The sequence below is a fragment of the Artemia sp. Qi Xiang Cuo genome, chromosome 16 (assembly GCF_049724085.1).
Source record: "Artemia sp. Qi Xiang Cuo chromosome 16, ASM4972408v1, whole genome shotgun sequence".
In the NCBI taxonomy this organism is placed as follows: Eukaryota; Metazoa; Arthropoda; class Branchiopoda; order Anostraca; family Artemiidae; genus Artemia; species Artemia sp. Qi Xiang Cuo.
The window spans coordinates 55,177,514-55,197,103 of NC_142809.1; the positions used below are offsets into that span (position 1 = coordinate 55,177,514).

Here is a 19,590-nt window from a genome sequence, read left to right on the forward strand (position 1 = left end):
AGAACTTTCATTTTCCAATTAAATGAGCCTCCTAAAGTTTATGCGACCTCACCTTCTATAAAAGTTTTTTATGCCTTTGGGGCATAACTTACAACCCTTGCCCATAGGTCCTTAGGGGTTGTTTTAACTCCGAAGGCCTTGTTGTATGATGTTCGACCATTTTGAACAAAATGGCTATATCGTAATTGATTTTGGATGCATTTGGGGACAGAAGACATGGGGGGGGGGCTAGTTGCCCTCCTATCACTTCTGACTTAAACAGGACGCTAGGGCTTTTTATTTTCAATTGAATGAGCCACATCCGAATTTTATACTCATATATGGCTAGCTCAAAATTTTGGTTGGAAGCATTTGGGAAAAAAGGGCGGGGAGGGGGGCTAGTTGCCGTCCGATCACTAGACTTTTGAATAGAGAGCTAGAATTTTCAATTTTTACACTGAATGAGCCTTCTCCGAAGTTTGTATGACCACCCTTTACAGAAAAACCTTAAGTGTTAATAATGGGCAACTAGTATAGCTTTAGCTCTCGCCCTGAGGGCCGTGGGGGAGGGTTTCTCATCCCCAAAGACAAAATTACTGGGCCTTTCAAATTTGCTTAACAAAATGGTTATCTCAGAATTTTGATTGGATGTGTTTGGGTAAATGATGGGTGTGGAACCTTCTCGTTCGGCTGTATTAAAGAGTAAGCTTGGGAGGGGGGCTGGTTGCCCTCCAATCGACTATCCTTTCGACTCTGAAGTTTATTCGACTACCCTTTCCGTTAAACCTTATATTCCCCCGGGGCATAACTTACAACCCTTGCCCTGATTGGTGTGGGAGGAGGTTGTAACCTTCAGACATATTTACTGGGCTTCTCAACTACGCTGAACCAAATGGCAGTCAAAATTTTGATTGGATGTATTTGGAGAAATGATAGGCAAGGGGCTGGTTGCCCTTCAATCGCTTTCGACTGTTAAAAAGGGCACTCGAACTTCTTATTTCCATTCCAATGAGCCCCCTCTGAAGTTTATACTAAACTGACGTATAAACGCCATACAAGAAATATATTCCTATTTTATGATGTCATAAAATATCTTCTGACACAAAATTCCAACAAAACATAAATTTTTTTCATTTAAATCTCTTACCTTTAACTTTTGTCAATTACATTAGGATTCTTAGAATCAGAACATTCCAATTGTCTTAATATAATGTATTAGTGTCAGATGTGTTTTCTTTTCGTTTTTTTCATCTTTCTGTTTTAGCTCTGTTTCTATATCCAACGAAATATTATTTTCCAGTACGTATTAAAGATTTAATCTATTTTTTTCCTCTTTTATTCCTGTTGGTGAAGGATTCCAAATTTGAAGCCGAAATATTTGGAATATTTTTGGTGTATATACATTTTTCTTTTCATTTTTATTGTGTTAATGTTAGCTTTCCATGTGAAACTTGCGATTTTGCGATTTGCGATTTTGCGACAAGCCTACATCCGTAATTCACACTAAAGGGACTGGTCGCCTATATTTTGGGTTCATTAATTTCAACAAGCCAGAGCCATAATATTCTTAGACTTTTTTTTAGAGATTGGTTTAGAGTTGCTTAAAAAATTGAAAAAAAATCTGCTTTGTATTTTTCTGCTGCATTTTTCATTTATTTTTTTAACCGAAGCAAATTTAAAAAATGTAACTTGGCAAATAGATAAAGGTGAATCTCTGCTAGAGGAATAATAGAAAATTGTCACCTTACTTTGAAATATTAAAACCATAGGAGGGCAGGAACATAATGTATTAACAATTAGCACAGGACACATAAGCCTTAATTAGTCTGTTAATTAATTAATCATTAATTTCACTCGTTATTATGTTTCAACGCCATTTCAGAGATAGATGCTTTAGGATGATAATATGTCATTTGAGTTTCATCTTTCATTCTTGCTGTCATCTTTAGATCTTTAACTATTTATAGGCTAAATTGATTTGTCAAAATGAGTCTAAAACGAGAATTTACTAGAAAAATTATTATAGTTGTTAAAAAAAAAACAAACAGATTTTGCGATATCAGAGACTGGCATAAAGCGGCAAGTGTCAAATCAGTGCTGTTTAAGTTTTATTTTCCATTTGTGTTGCCATCTAAATACTATCTTTTATTTATAGGTTATACTAATTTGTCAAAAGAAGAGTTTCAAAAGAAATTTATTAGAAAAGTAAATCTATTAGAGAAGTAAAAGAGTATCAAACTAATACCATCTTTTATTCTCCATTTTACTGCCATCTACATTTGATGTCATTTGTCCAAAGAAGATTTTCAAAAAGGAATCTATTAGAAAATCAAATTTTATTTGTGTAATATATCACCTTTTTAGATACTAAATCTGACTATGCATACTACAAATGCGCTTGGCATAATGTAAACGTATCTAATCAGTGCCATGTAATTTTTATTTTACATTTGTGCTGCCGTCTATAATTTAGTGTTATCATTCCCGAAATTCCTGTTCCATCTTATCGAAAAAAAGGATTAAAAATGGAATCGGTCAGGGAATTCAGTATAGAACTTGATCACTGAAACACAAAAAGTAAATTGTTCTGAAAGTCTATCTTGGTCCTTTTGTTTAATTATTTGTAGTCCCTTTTCACCTTATCATTTCTAAGTTTCATGTTTTATTTATAGGCTATATCGATTTGTCAAAAAGAAGAGTTTCTGCAGAAGACATTGACAAATGTACGGAGAAATTTAGCAAAGCCAAAGCAGTAAACTCAATTTTGAGACATGTTGCCTTTATGTTGGACTACCAAACAAACGAGCAGCTTGAAGAGCTGTATCAGAAAACTGCGTGGTTATTTGATAAAAAAGCCAAAAGACAATCAGCTGCGTATAAAGCCTTTAAACAAGCAGTCAAGTATGTTTTCTTCTTCAGATTTTCGGGAATTGCTTGGTAAAGGTGAAGAAAACGGCACTGGACTTTACAGTTCCTACCGGTCGTGCTGATTTCTGTTTAAAGGCCTTTAGCCAGGAAGTACAATGGAGGGTTGGGGTCAGGTATCCTGTGTTTTCGCACACCCTCAAGTCTAGCGTTGTAACCACTTGGCTATGATTTGGCTTGGAATTGCTTGGTGATTGATGGAATCGCCAAAAACATGGTAGTATATAGGAGGGGGAGCTGCTTCTGCTACATTTTACTAATTTTGTTCTAAGTGTTAAATAATAGCGAATGAAGTGAGTAAGAGAGTGAGGAAATTGTGGAGATATTATTTTCAGCTTCACTTTTCACCATTTTCACCTTTCTTAAGGTTCAAATATTAATAAAGTAGATATTTAACAAGGAGAATGCCTGTTAAAAATGCTAGCATCAGATAATATTTTTTCTTATTCTTGGGCTTATGGGCTTCCATACAGTAATTATACGTACGTCTAGAGTAGATAGGGACACATTTTCGGAGAATATCATATTTAGCCTTGTTTTTACATAGCGGTGTTTTAGCCAGTTACAAAGCCAGAATTACGATGTCACTTAGATTTTTCTGGGAGGAAAAACTGAAGTTGCTTAAAAAACAGGAAAATCATTTTTACCAAAATACAAATGAATGTGCACTGTCAGTTTAATATACATATACTGATATTTAATAATCAAAATGTTAATATTATTTGATTTATTAAAGTTATGAAAGTAAAAACATTTATATTTTTTTCAGTAAAGTGCAAATTTTGTTCTGGCCTTGGGAAGGCATAGGGGTTTTGAGCCCAATTTATATTAATTTCCGCTTGTTTTGAGTTTGACTTGGTTATTTATTGTAATTTCTGTTTGTTTTGGGTTTCATTTATTTATCGATGCTGATTTGTGGTAGTTTCACGCTTGGTAGATTATTTGATTTTATTTTTGCTCATTTTTTGTTTAATGGTGTTCTTTACTTTTCTTTGAAAAATTTTTTTTTGTGGAAAGTTTTTTTAAATAATTTCTTACGCTATTTTGATTTGGTTAAATTTTAAGAGCAGAAATAGCCCCGAAAGTTTGAACATAATACCCTCAGTTGTTCTTGGGATACTGCTGAGATGTCTTATTGGGAATTAGAATTATCACAGTGCTTTTTGATTTAATCTTAAGCCAACATCTTTTTTTTAAACATGATGGGCAATTGGTTGGGTGGGCGTGGGAGAGTTGGAGTGGAAGGGGGGTCAGTTGCCCTCCATTCACTTTCGACTATGAAAAAGGGCATCAGCCCTTTCTATGTTCAATCAAATGAGCCCTTTTTGAAGTTCCCACGACAACTCCTTAGATACAAAGTGCCCTGGTCTAAACAAAAACAACAATAAAAAATTATACATTATACCCACATCGATCTTTACTATAAAAATGTCAAGTCTTCCAATCACTTTCGACTATTAAAAAGGGCACCAGGCCTTTCGATTTCCAATCGAATGAGCCCTTTTGGAAACGACAACGCTTTCTATAAACACCTTACAGGCCCCCACGGCATGAATTACAACCCTTACCCTAAAGTCTGTTAGGGTGGTTGTCATCCTCTAAGACCAAATTTCCAGAACTTTCAACTGCATTAAACAAAATGGCTATCTCAAAATTTTGATTGGATGTGTTTGGAGAAATGGTGGGCGTGAGAGGGGTGGTAGTCGCTCTCCAATCACTTTCAAATATTAAAAATGGCCCCCGTCCTTTCAATTTCCAATCAAGTGAGCCCTTTGGAAGTGTCTACGACAAAACTTTCAATAAAAATCTTATATGCCCCCAGGGCATAACTAACAACCCTTGCCCTGAGTGCGGGGGGGGGGGGCATTCTCAAAGACCTAATTTCCAGAACTTTCTACTACGTTGACAAAATGACTACCTGAAAATTTTTATAGGATGTATTTGGAGGACTGGTCGGCGTGAGAAGGAGTTAAGCTACCCTCCAATAACTTTCGACTATTAAAAACGGCACTAGCCCTCTCAGTTTCCAATTGAATGAGCCCCTTTTGAAGTTTTACGACAACTCTATCTATAAAAACCTTATATGCCCCCTGGGCAGAACTTGCAACCTTTGCCCTTGGGGCTCTGGGGGGTTTGTCATCCTTAAATACGTAATTTTCGGAGCTTTCAACTACGTTGAACAAAATGGCAATCTCTAAACTTTGATTGAATGTTTTTGGGGAAATGGTGGGTGTAAGAGGGGGGTCAATTACTCTCCGCTCACTTTTGACTATTAAGAAGGGCAATTTACATTTCCAATCAAATTAGCCCTTTCAGAAATTTCTATAACATCTTTCTATATAAACTTTATATGCCCCCAGGGCATAACTTACAACCCTTTCTTTGAGGGCTCTGAGGGGGTTATCATCCTAAAAGACCTAATTTCAAGAACTTTCAACTACGTTGAACAAAAATGGATATCTCAAAATTTTGCTTGGATGTGTTTGGGAAAATGGTGGGCATGAGAGGAGCGTTAGTCGCTCTCCAATCACTTTCAACTATTAAAAAAGACACTAGCCCTTTCAATTTCCAATTGAATGAGTCCTTTTGAAGTTTCTACGACAACGCTTTCAATACAAACTTTATTTGCCCCCAGGGCATAATTTACAATCCTTGCCCTGAGGGCTGTGGGGGGAGGAGTTGTCATCCTTAAAGAACTAATTTCCAGAACTTTCAACTACGTTGAATAAAATGGTTATCTAAAAATGTTGATTGGATGTGTTCGGGGAAAAGGTGGGCTTGAGAGGGGGGTTAGTTGCCCTAAAATCACTTTCGACTATTAAAAAGGTGTGCTATCCCTTTGAATTTCAAACTGAATGAGTCCTTTTTCAATTTTCTACGACAAAGATTTCAATAAAAACCTTATTTGCCCCCTAGAGCATAACTTCCAACCCTTGTCCTGAGGGCTGTGGGGGAGGGGCTGTCATCCTCAAAAATCAGACTTACAGACCTTTCAACTACGTTGGATAAAATGACCATCCCAAAATGTTCATTGGATGCGTTCTGGAGAGTGGTGAGTGTGAGATGGGGTTTATTTGCTCTCCAATCACTTTTGACTATTAAAAAGGGCACTAGCCACTCCAATTTCCAATCGAATGAGCCCTTTTCGAAGTTTCTATGACAACTCCTTCGATACGAATTTCCCGGGTATGGAGAAATAAGAAGAAGAAAAAAAAAATAATAATACATTGTGCTCACATCTTTCTTTACTCAGGCAGCGCTATCGCGCTGCCTATGATATAGTGTTATATTAAATAAAATAAATATAAATAATGTAATATATAGACAAGAATACATTTAAAAAATAATACTATGATTAAAATAAGTATATAGTCTATAAGTAAAATAAAAATTGCTGACTAATGTTTAAGAATCAGTTATCGAAAAGAATAATGTATTATAAATAAACATTGCAATCTTCAAAGTGCTCCCCCTAACTTATATTGAACCTCTCCATTTGCCTTATCCACATCGCGAAATTATTCCTCTGATACCTTTGGCAACGCCTCTGACGTTTATATTGGAATAACGACGCTTCTTGACTACTAAGGGCCTTGTGCTGGCCCTGCATTGTTGCTAGAGCAGGGCTTGAATTCTGGGTCCCGTATTACTAAGCTAAGGTGCCACCACAGGACCTCTGATGTTTATTTTTAAGTGACGCTATAAGTTTGAAAATGCTGCCCATTTCAATATAAATATTTTGATGAGCTGCGTAATGGTACACCATAAAGAGCAATTAATTATTTCATTTTTTTTTTTAGGGATCCATCACTACTAGACGAATGCGGACTAGATGAAAAGACGAAGGAGACGCTTTTGAATCAAATTAAGCAGAAGTTAACGCCACAAGCAGTGAAAATAAGAGCCTATGTTGAATGCTCATGTTATGGATATGAAGGAATTAATGCAGTAAAGAGGGCTCTAAGAGCTGGAATGTCCGTCTCAACCGAAGAAATACCTATAAAAATCAATTTAGTAGCATCCCCCATTTTTGGTAAGTTTTTGCTTAAAGCTGGTGAGAAATTGGCGATTAAAATAAACTAAGAAATTAGAATAGGTTGATTGAGTATTTTTAACCCTGCCCCCGGGTAGGGTGTTTAAACACTACCCCCGTGGGTAGTAATGCTGTAAGGAAGGTTAAAAAGCAAGATGAAAGAAAAAATTAAGATAAGAAAACTCATTATTAATCAAAAGCTACATCCTGCACAACAAATCTTACTAAAAAAACACAAAAAAACAAAAAAAAATATTCTAGTAGTGGAAGAGAAGTCCGACTTTTGTTTGACAAATATTAGCTTTTAAGTACTTGGAAAAAAAAATGATTTATAACCTTACTGTTGGTAATGAATATGAATAATATGAAAGAAAGAAATGCAGAAAAAAATATTGAAAGGAAATTGTCAATATTTTGATCTGCCGCTGGGAGAACTGCCCGAGTCGGCTAGTTAAAACTGAATCTGGAAAAATTTGCCAAATTTGCTGGAAAAAATAAGTCAAAATTACATTTAAAAAACAGAAATATTCGATCTTTTTCTAAATATTTTCCTATTTGGAGTAGTGAAACTCAGGAGAACGTGGCAAATATGGTGACTGCATTAGAATATTTTGCTTGAGTTTAAAATCAAAGAAACATTCTAAATTCTGCCTATGATTTTGTTATATAATTATGGACATTGCCCATATGACAAAAGTTGAAGAAAAATGTTCGTTTGATATTTAGAATTAAAAAGATTCTTTGTTCTGTGCTAAGAAGTGCAAAAAAGTGCAATTTAACCTGTGCTAAGATGTGCAATTTAACCAAATTCGGTTAAATTGTGCGTTATATGATGGGTTGCTAAAATTATCGCTAAAAGCATGCTCTCCATTTGTATTCCTGTGTCGCCAGAAGTCTGTAAATAAAATACTAGTCTGTCTTTTTGATATTGCTGTTGATAAGACAATTTTTTGACAGTGACAGTGTCTGTTGATATGACAGTGTCTTTATCTTCCTATGTTGACAGAAGCATGCAAATAAAATACTTGTAAGTCTATGTTGTTGATATTGTTGTTAATAAGACAGTGTCAAATTAAACGAGGCTCTGAATTTCGCCAAAACTGCAAAGTTTTGTCACGTAAGACTTAGCTAGGTGATAACTGCAATTTTAGCATTACTTTGGCTCCAAACACGTGCTTTAAGACTTTATTCGGTATCAATGACGAAAAAAATATACACAACTTAATAAAGAATAAACAGATACAAATATATTCAATAAAAAAATGAAAATACAACAAAAATATTTACTATAAGAAAAGACAGCAAAAACAGGAAACTCTGTAGATAGAATAATCCCTCGAACAAAAAATATAAAAAGAATAAAGTTCCAAGTTGAAAATTTCGGTCGTAGATATTTAAGACTTATTCATGACTTATACCATCAGAATTCATTTTCACTGTCCTTGCTACTGTAATAAATAAAAATAAAAATTGTAAACTGAAAGTAAGAAGGAACATTAAAACTTAAAACAAACAGAAATTATTACGTATACGTATTACGTATACGTTGCACCGTCCTCAACACCTCGCTCTTCACGCTAAAGTTTTCGACACTTTAAAAAAATTTAGTTGTTGGGACAAAATTTAAACTTTAGCGTAAAGAGCGATGTGTTTAGGAGGGGGAACCCCCCATATACGTAATAATTTTTGTTATTTTTAAGTTTTAATGTTGCTCCTTATTTTCAGTTGAAAAACCTTGCTTTTTTATTTAATTTCTGATAGTTTTTTAAATAACGCCAGGATATCTGGCTGCACCTCCACGGAAAAATACCCCTCCCCACGGAAATATATTCTGGACAATTCAAGCCTGGTGAAGATTACCCCGGACAATTATCCTTAACATGTCCACGAGTAAAATTGAATTGGTAAAGAGAAAGCAAGACATATAAAGACGTTTCGTATAGGAATTCTTGCAAATTCCCCCATTGAAAAGTTTCCCCTGAAATGTTCACCCCCTGGACCCTTTCCTTTCCATTTAAAATTCTCCCAGTGGAAAATCCCCCCAGCAGAAAATTTGTCATCTTATTTCCCCCCGAAAAAACAATGAAGACTTCCCAATACAAAATACAATACAATGGGCAAATTTTATAACTTAAATATCTTTCCCCAGGGACTTGGGGGGGGGGGTCATGTTATCTTCAAAAAAATATAGTTATCGGGCCTTTAAACTATGCTGAACAAAATAGATATCTAAAAATTTTAATCTGGCGCTTTGGGAAAAAGTGGCGAGGGAGGAGGCCTAGTTGCCCTGTAATTTTTTGGTCACTTAAAAAGGGCACTGGAACTTTCTATTTACATCACAATGAGCCCTTTTCCGAAATTTTAAGCGCACTGTGTCGATACAATTACCCATGAAAAAAAAAAAAATAAACAAGCATCCATCATTTTTCTTCTGGCAAAAATAACCAAATCCCACATTTTTGCGGATAGGAGCTTGAAACGTCTACAGTAGGATCATTTGATACGCTGAATCTGATGGTGGGATTTTCAGTAAAATTCTATAACTTTCAGGGGATGCTTCACCCTTTTTTTGAAAATCAAGCAAATTTTCTCAGTCTCGTAACCTTGGATGGGTAAAACTAAACTTAATGAAACTTATATATTTGAAAGTCAGTATAAAAATCCGATTCCGAGTTTTTTACTTTTTTTTATTTATCTGGTTTTGTTTATTTAGCGTTTTATTCATCTATTCTATTAATTTGTTTATTTTTATCATTACCTTCATCATTACATCACTTTTATTACTTTTGGCATAATTTATAATCACGAAGGGGGGCACACTCGTATTAGGTTGTTGCTCTTTTTATTTTTAATTTTCAAATGTTCTTCAGTTAATTTTTCTTTAAAATCTTTTCCCGTCATAAATAAAAATAAAATAAAACTATTGATTTTTAAATCACCCTAGACTAAAAAAAAAAGAAAAAATAATGGGCTTACATGCAAATATAAATTTATCTTTTATGATTTCAGAATTATATGTGTGCTGGAAGTTGATATCTACCGACTAATGTGTAATCTTCTGTAATCTCGAATGACTAATTTAGGATATAAAAATAATCACAATAAATTAGGAAGTGAAAAAAAACACGTTATACCCAGTATATATGCCCAGCATTTATATGCTCAGTATTATACCCAGTATTTATACCCAGTATATATGCAGTTCTTTGTTCTATTGTTGTGTATTTTTTGTCTGAATAACTTTCAAACTGGCTGATTATCTATATTTATAATTGTTTACATCTGTAGCTCCCTATTAATCACTACCCTTAACTCTGAAAAGGTGTGAGGCTACACAACCGGTACCTGAAGCGAATATTTTTCATCACACAATTGAATTGAGTTAGTTTTCCATACCAAGAGAGTATACATCTGAGGTGGTTTTAGGGGAGGGATAGAGGGGCACTTGTCCCGGGCGCAGAAGTTTTAGGGGCGCAAAATTTCAAAGTTAATGGTTATAATCATTTTGTAATTTTTGAAATTAAATTTTCATCAAAATAAAATAGAGGGTGCATTTAATAAATGAATCTAATAAATTATTAATTAATTAATAAAAAAATAATAAATAAATATTAAATAGTGATTAATTAATTAAATAATAAATGAAAAATTAATCAAAAATATTAATTAATAAATTGAAAATAATTCCGTCACTAAATGGATATTTTGCCCCGGGTGCAAGAGAGGCTAGAACTGCCACTAGTATACGCTATGTTTTTTGTCCATCGCCCTCTGCTGCTAGTTATATCTATATTTTATGTTGTTGATATTTGCCGAAACTTTCCTTTCTCCTTCTTCTCTTCCTTCCTCCTTCTTCTCCCTCTCTTATTATACAACTTTTAAACCAGTAGAAGGTGTGACCAGTAGAACCTGCTGCTGGTCAGACATCCCAGGTGCTGAGATTCATCTGAGCAAATATGTTAGAACGTGATCACTGGTGACTAAAAAAAATATGTTCAAGAGACCAACATGGTTTCTTCGTTTTGGATTGCTGTCGTCAGTTGGTTTTCTATTCTCAAAAGAGAGTATACACTAGAGTCGTATTAAGGATTTTTTCGGGGGGGGGGGGGTATAAAAAACTTTAAAAAAACGCAACAAAAATATTCAGTTTTGTTGCGCTTTTACGACTCGAACAAAGATTTCGGGGAGGAGGGTTTCAAACCATCCCCCATGGATACGCTATGTTCTTCTCTATTCTAAGCCTGTTGTCCCACATGCTCTGCTGCAAAGTTATGTCTATATTTTATGTTGTTGCTATTTCTCGCCTAAACTTTCCTTTCTCCATTTTATCTCTCTCTCCCTTCCTCCTCATCTCCTCCCATCTCCCTCTTTTACTTCCTCTGTCACTCTCCACAAATTTCAAATCTAATGGTTATAATCATTTTGTAGTTTTTTAAATTAAATTTTCATTAAAATAAAATAGAGGACGCATTTAATAAATGAAAATAATCAATAAATTATTAGTTAATTAATAAGACGAAAAAAATAATTTATTTATTTATTTATTACTTAATTATTATTACTTTTTAATTAATTCATTACTTTTAGTAATTAATACTCATACACAAGAGAAAGAAGATGGCATGAAGGCATTGACATTGGCGCTAAAAGCCATTGAAGAAGCAGCGGAAAAGGAAGGAGGGACTTTTAGGATTAAGTCAGCTGTAAGTTTTATTTCTATTGAATTGTGTTTTGTCTGTGACTGGTTCCGCAAAGGGGAAGAGGAGGCTAGAAACTTGAAGTTCACCTCGCCCGAGACTAATAGCTAAGCTTAAGTCTTCAGGAGTTTTTGGAAGGCTCACTGCCTTTAACGAGTTCTTGTGGTGCTTATCATTTGCTTTTTGGAGTCCTACCCGCACAGAAAGGTGATGGGAAGAAATTTTTTTTTTAGTTTTTAAGGCCTCCTCCACTGCCTATGATTTCAAGTGAAACAACGTATGCAAACAGGGCCGTATCCAGGATTATTCCGGGGAAGGGAGGGGGGGGGGCTAAAAAACTTTACAAAAGGCAACAACAATTTATTTACATGTATTTTTGTTACTTTTATACGAGTCGAACACATCTTTTTTTCTTTTCTTTTTTTTTTGGGGGGGGGGGGGGGCTATCCGGGTAATCACCACGGACTCTGAATGGTCTAATTTGTTTTTCTAGGTCTGTTTTTGGTCTCAAGACGCTTAGCAGTTTTGGCATTTACTTTAAATTTCTCTTTCTTAACTTTTAGAAATAGCTATAGCTATATACTACAGCTGTGTGTATAGTCCTGTTACAAATAGTCAAACAGTTCGTGGTAACGAACTGTAAGTAAGGAGCGACCCGGTTCAATAGTAACCGAAACTCTAAAAACGGAATTTGGTATCAATAAATACATCAAAAGAATCGGATTTTTATATTGATTTGAAATATATATATTTTGTCAAGTTTAGTCTTACCCGTGAAAAGTTATGAGCCTGAGAAAATTTGTCTTATTTTCGAAAAATGTGGGGAACACCCCCTAAAAGTCCCAGAATCTTAATGAAAATCGCACCATCAGATTCAGCTTATCAGAGAACCCTACTGTAGAGGTTTCAAGCTCCTATCTGCAAAAGATTTTTTTTTTTTCAAGAGTGATCGTATCGACCCAGTGCTCCTAGAATGTCGCGAGAGGACTCGTTCGAACGAAAATTAAAAATTCTAGTACCCTTTTTAAGTAACCAAAAAATTGGAGGGCAACTAGACTCCTTCCCATGCTTATTTTTTTCCCAAAGTTACCGGATACAAAGTTTTAGATAGCCATTTTATTCAGCATAGTTAAAAATCCTATAAGTATATCTTTGAGGACAACTTAATCCCCCACAGTCCCCGGGGGAAGGGCTGCAAGTTTGCCCATTGTTCACATATAGTATTGGTTATTGGGAAGTATACAGACGCTGTCAGGGTGGATTTTTTTTTGGGGGAGGGGGGGGGAGGTGGGGGGGAGAGGGTTACGTGGGAGTATCTTTCCATGGAGGAATTTTTCATGGGTCGAACACTGGGTCGACACAATCACTCTTGGAAAAAAAAAAATAATAAAACAACACACATCCCTGATCTTTCTTCTGGAAAAAATACTTCCACATTTTTTCAGATAGGAGCTTGAAACCTCTACAGTAGGGTTCTCTGATATGTTGAATCTGATGGTGCGATTTTCATTAAGATTCTAGGACTTTTAGGGGATGTTCCCCCCTTTTTTCTAAAATAAGAAAAATTTTCTCAGGCTCATAACTTTTCATGGGTAAGACTAGACTTGATGAAATATGTATATTTCAATTCAGCATAAAAATCCGATTCTTTTGATGTATTTATATCAAAATTCCGTTTTTTAGAGTTTCGGTTACTATTGAGCCGGGTCGCTCCTTACCACAGTTTATAGAATTATCCAGTAAGCTTATCGCAGATCATTTCTGGTCTTCGTTCTCGGTGCGAACAAAAAGCTCCTCCCACTTCTTTCTGCATTAGCGGGTTAGTCTGTTTCCGTCAATCAATGAGAAATGGTTACAAAATGCATTATTCGTAATAGCGGGTTTCCACTTGTTTCGTGTCCAAGAGAAATCTGACTTGTCTACCCGTGAAAAGATCTAATGCCGCTTATGTTTCTAACTGCAAAAACGTTCTCTGGAGCACTCGCACCTTGGTCCGGGTTTTTATAATGGGTGAGATAGGGTATGATCATACTGCTAATTCTATAAACTGTGCTCCTTACTTACAGTTCGTTACCACGAACTGTAGAGACAAAAAACAGACCTATAAAAACAAATTATCCGTGTCCGTGGTTTTTACCCGGTTAGACCCCCCCCCCCCAAGAAAAAAAGAAAGATGTGTCCGACTCGAATAAAATAAATTTCAACGTTGACTAAAGCCAAGGAGAAAAAAAAATGTATTTCGGACATTTTTTTTTCTCCTTGGATTTAGTCAACGTTGCAATTTAATGCAAGGTTAGATGATGACAGGTTAGGTTAGATTTGATTAGGATCTTAAGTTAGATTAGGTTTTTAGCCCATTTCTGATATTGATAACCAAATTTCACCTAAACTAACCTAACTTGAACTTTTACCATCATAGCTTGCCTAAAACTGAAAAAGCTGACTCGCAAAGCTAATTGAATCCAAGCAGAGATAAAGGAATTTCGGACATTCAGCGGTGAATGTCGACATTAGTCAGATTTTGACATTCACGTTAACATATACTTATTTATCCTAGCATATAAGTATATATCCTATCCTATACTTATATGCTATATCCTAAACCACACTATACTCAATGTCATGCTTAGTGTTCAACTCCTTTACAAGTATACTTAAGTAGTTTACTTGGGGGTTGTAAGCGCAGTTATGGGGGGTTATATTGAACAATTGTTTGGGTTCTTTTCCTTTTTCTGATTCGTTCCTAGACCTGTACAGAAAGTCTTTCTGTACAGGTATGTATTTAAACCAAAAATGATTGGGATTGCAATCGAAATGGGGAAAATTTTAGCATTACATGCGTTCTTTCCAAAATGTCGCAACTGGATTGTTGTTACATCAAATAATTCGTAATAACAGATTGTATGTAAAGAGTGATCCCTGTCAACAGGCGGAAATTTTTTAAAAATAAACATGTCAAAATAATTGGCTATTTATTCTGATTCCGAATATGCAAAACTTATTATGTTTAAAACAGTCATCAAGAGCTATTAGATTACCTGCGTTTACCATAATTTTACTTAATTTTGGGGAAAAAAAGGAAAAGTTCCTTAAAAAGTGAAATATATAAATGTTTCATAAAAAAAATATATGTTTATAAAAAAAAATATAAATGTTTTTACTTTTATAACTTTAATAAATCAAATAATAGTAACATTTTGATTACTAAATATCAGTATATGTGTATTAAACTGAAAATGCACATTCATTTGTATTTTTTTTTTCAGTAAAGTGCAAATTTTGTTCTGGCCTTGGGGAGGCATGGGGTTTTGATCCCAACTTATGTTAAAATCTGCTCGTTTTGAGTTTGACTCGGTTGTTTATTGTAATTTCTGTTCGTTTTGGGTTTTGTTTATTTATCGATGCTGATTTGTGGTAGTTTGACGATTAGATTATTTGATTTTATTTTTACTCATTTTTTGTTAATGGAGTTCTTTACTTTTTTTTGAAAAACTTATTTTGTGAAAAAAGTTTTTTTAATTAATTTCTGTTCGTTTTATATTGACAGTCTTTTCAGGGAAAAATAAAATAATACTTTAAATCTTTTCTTTTTTTAAGACTCTATAGTTTGGCCTGCTATTTGTATGCTGGAGAAAAATATTTAGCAATTTTTAACAACATACACCCTTTTAAAAATCTGGAAACAAATAGTAATGTTTAATTTAGTTTCATACCTCCTCTAGTTGACCTGAAATAGAAAACATTGTTACCATTCGCAAAAAAATCTGTTTACTTTCTTTGATAGCTTGGATACACTTACGATATTTTGATTTGGTTAAATTTTAGGAGTAGAAGTAGCCCCCAAAAATTTGGGGGCTAACATAATACCCTCAGTCGTTCTTGGGATACTGCTGAGATGCCTTATTGGGAATTAGCATTAACACATTGCGTTTTGATTTAATCTTTAGGCAACATTTAGTTTTTAAACATCATGGGCAAACGGGAGGGTGGCCGTGGGAGGGGGATTAGTTGCCCTCCAATCACTTTCGACAATTAAAAAGGGCATTCGCCCTTTCTATTTTCAATCGAATGAGCCCTTGTCGAAGTTCTCACGACAACTCCTTCGATACGAAGTACACTGGTCTAAACAACAACAAGAAACAAAAAAATAATACATTATACCCACATCGATCTTTACTATAAAAATGTCAAGCCTTCCAATAACTTTCGACTATTTAAAAGCGCAATAGGCCTTTCGATTTCCAATCGAATGAGCCTTTTTTAAACGACAACAGTTTCTAAAGACACCTTATATGCCCCCAGGGTATAAATTACGACGCTTATCCCAAGATTTGTGAGGGTGTTGTCATTCTTAAAGACCGAATTTCAAGAAGTTTCGGCTACGTTAAACACATTCGCTATATCAAATATTGATTGGTTGTGTTTGGGGAAATGGTGGGTGTGAGAGGGGCGGTAGTCGCTCTCCATTCACTTTCAACTATTAAGAACGGCACTAGCCCTTTCAATTTCCAATCAAATGAGTTCTTTTGAAGTTTCAACGACAAAACTTTTAATAAAAATCTTATAGGCCCCCAGGCCATAAGTTACAACTCTTGTCCCGAGTGCTGGGGGGGGGGGTGTCATTCTTAAAGGCCTAATTTCCAGAACTTTATAATCCGTTGAATAAAATGGCTATCTAAAAATTTTGGTTGGATGTGTTTGGGGAAAAGGTGGGCGTGAGAGGGGGGTTAGTTGCCCCGACTAATAAAAACGGCACTAGCCCTTTCAATTTCCAATCGAATGAGCCATTTTTGAAGTTTCTACGACAAAGTTTTCAATAAAAACCTTATATGCCCCCAGGACATAACTTATAACCCTTGCCCTGAGGGCTGTGGGGGGTTTATCATCCTCAAAGACCTAATTTCCAGAACTTTCTACTACGTTGAATAAAGTGGCTATCTCAAAATTGTGATTGGATGTGTTTGGGGAAAAGGTTGGCGTGAGAGGGGGGTTAGTTGCCTTCCAAACACTTTCGACTATTAAAAGGGCACTAACTCTTTGAATTTCCAATCGAATGAGTCTTTTTTGAATTTTCTACAACAAAACTCTCTACAAAAACCGTATTTACACCCAGGGATTAACTTTAAGCCCTTGCCCTGAGGGTTGTGGGGGAGTGAGCTCCTCATAAACATAATGTCTATCTGGAAATCAACTACGCTGAAAAAAATGGCTATCTCAAAATTTTGATTTGTTGTGTTTCGGGAAATGGTGGGCGTGGAAGTGTTAGTTGCCTTCTAATCACTTTTGACTATTAAAGAGGGCACAAACCACTCCAATTTCCAATTGAATGAGCCCTTTTCGAAGATTCTACTACATCTTCTTCGATACTAAGTGCCCTGCTCTAAAGGAAAAAATTAATAAATAATACATTGTGCCAACATCGTTCTCATATGCCCCCAGGGCATAACTTAAAACCGTTACCCTGAGGGTTGTGGGGGAATGTCCTGCTCAAAAGCATATTTTTATCTGGAAATCAACTACGCTGAACAAAATGGCTATCTCAAAATTCTGAGTGGATATTTTTAGGGAAATGATGGGCGTGGGGGGGGGGGGGGGGCGAGTTGCCCTCCAATCAATTTCGACTGTTAAAAATGGCACTAGCCCGTCCAATTTCCAAACGAATGAGCCCTTTTCGAAGTTTCTACGACCACTCTTTCGATACGAAGTACCCTGGTATGAAAAAAAAAGATTACATTGTGCCAACATCGTTCTTTACTAAGGCAGCGCGATCGCTCTGCCCTATGATAACGTTATTGCAACACTATCATTTATCTTTTAAATGCATATGAATGTGATGTCATTCACATGATTTTTTTTTTTTTTTAATTGAGGCTCTAAAGTAGTCAGCCAAAGGATGCACGCCCTACCCATGACCCACCAAAACATTGCCGTGCCCCGCTGGTGTGGCCTGTGGCTGGTGTGGCCCCATTTGGGGATTCACGGCTCTAAAATCTGAATTTTCACCCAAATGCCTTAAGAATGAATTCTCTCACATAACAGCAACGTCATAAAAAAAAAGGTCAGCGCCTCGAGAATGATGCATTTGTTTATTCACTTTTGCTTTAAACAATAGAATTTAAATATAATTTAATATATAATATAATATAATATAATAATAATATAATAATAATATAATTTAATATAATTTAATATAAATAGAATTTAATATAGTTTAATGTAAATAGAATTTAATATAGTTTGCTTTAAACAAAAGAAAACGTTTGCTTTAAACAATAGAATTTAAATATAATTTAATATATAATATAATATAATATAATAATAATATAATTTAATATAATTTAATATAAATAGAATTTAATATAGTTTACTTTAAACAAAAGAAAACGTTTGCTTTAAACAAAAGAATTTTATGGTTTAAGTGTTTTGAAAGACAATGATCAGCAAATGAAAATCTCTTGCTTTAATAGCTGGCTAAATTTTTTATGCTATAAAAGACTTCCAGATAAGCTATGGTTGATCTATAGCGTGAAGACCTGGGGGACTGAGGGGAGCGGTAGCTTCATCCCCCTTTTGTGCTGGATGGTTTCCATTTTTTTGTGTGTGTTTTAATGTCGCGTTTTGCTTTCATTTTTGAAAGTGCGTTCCATCCTTTCTGATCTCCCGCTATCTCTCCGTGAAGACAGTTTCTCGGACGGTCTTTCCAGTCTAGTGATTTTTCTCCCTCCGTTGTTTATTTTTCTCTTTTCCTATTTTTTCTCCTTTTTTTAATCCTATCCCAACTGATCTATCTCCCTACTCTTCTTTTAAAATTATTTTCAGCAGCTTTTTTAACTGTTCTTCTTTTCTCTCTCTTTTCTCTTTTTTTTCATGTTGTAATGCAAACTTGGTCTCTCCTGTTTTCTCTACTTTCTTTTTTTCTGTTTATCGCTATCATTATTATTACTACCTGTTTTTTTTTATTCAAGTTTCGTTTTACTGTAATCTAGTGGTTATTCTCTTTTATCTTTATTTTATATGTATTGTGTGATTTAGCGTATTGTTTATGGCCCACAACAAGCCAAGCTTCTACGGCCGAGTAACCGTTTTACGTGTGTAATAGTGTTTTAATATCAATGATATGCTTTATTGATAATTTATTGATTTATTGAATTGTATTTGACCAATGGAAAAACAGGAAGTTTTTGTTTATTTTAAGCAAAATTTCTTTGACGGGAAAAAAACTTTTGGATTTTTATTAGAAACTGAAGCCACCCAAATATTCGTTCTCTAGACGACTTTTATTAGTTGTGTTCTGGCTGAATTCTCGTTGCTTAAATGGAAGTTGACTTCAGTTGCAGCCTAGCTTTAAATGATTTTAAATCGAGTCAGCTATGTTACACTAGTGTCATTTTTTGTTTTGCTTTTATAGCCAAAAGTCGTCACAAAAGAAGACGAAGCCGAACACGCTCGACAGATGGAATTGGCTGAGCAGGAAAGTCGACAAGTTGCTGGTGATGATAGTGAAGAAGAAGAATCCGAAGAGGGCAGTGACGAAGAAGATGACGAAAAGAAAGAAAACGGAGTCAAAGAAGAATCGGAAGAAGAGGAATAGAATGTTATATGTTTTAATACTTTCTTGTTTTTTTTCCATTTTTTAAAACTAGGATTGTGACATGGAATGTTTTGACATGTTTGAGGACGCTAGGCTGCTAAAATTTGGGGCCTGATATCCCGCTATTGAATTCCTTTTTTAACCTAGGTTTTTTTATATGTTACGTATGTTTAGTTGCTCTTGAAGGTATCAACAAATGTGTTCCGCGAGAAGACGTCCATTGGGAGACAGTCAATGGGAAGACATCCAATAGGAAGACGTGAGAAGACGTCCATTGGGAGAGAGCTAATGGGAAGACGTTCAATTGGAAGACGTGAGAAGACGTCCATTGGGAGGCAGCCACTGGGAGGACTTCAAATAAGAAG

General features: G+C 35.1%; 1 protein-coding gene across 1 annotated transcript in view; it reads left to right on the forward strand.

The window, feature by feature from the left end:
* LOC148943109 (eukaryotic translation initiation factor 2 subunit 1-like) overlaps positions 1 to 19,292 on the forward strand; it is a 43,548-nt gene extending 24,256 nt beyond the window's left edge. Inside the window, exons 3-6 of the mRNA XM_089102653.1 lie at positions 2,652 to 2,880; positions 6,705 to 6,937; positions 11,525 to 11,640; positions 19,043 to 19,292. Coding sequence (XP_088958779.1) covers positions 2,652 to 2,880; positions 6,705 to 6,937; positions 11,525 to 11,640; positions 19,043 to 19,225 — 761 coding nt within the window. The 3' untranslated portion in view covers positions 19,226 to 19,292. The remainder of the gene's footprint in view (positions 1 to 2,651; positions 2,881 to 6,704; positions 6,938 to 11,524; positions 11,641 to 19,042) is intronic.
* Positions 19,293 to 19,590: the final 298 nt, after the last annotated feature.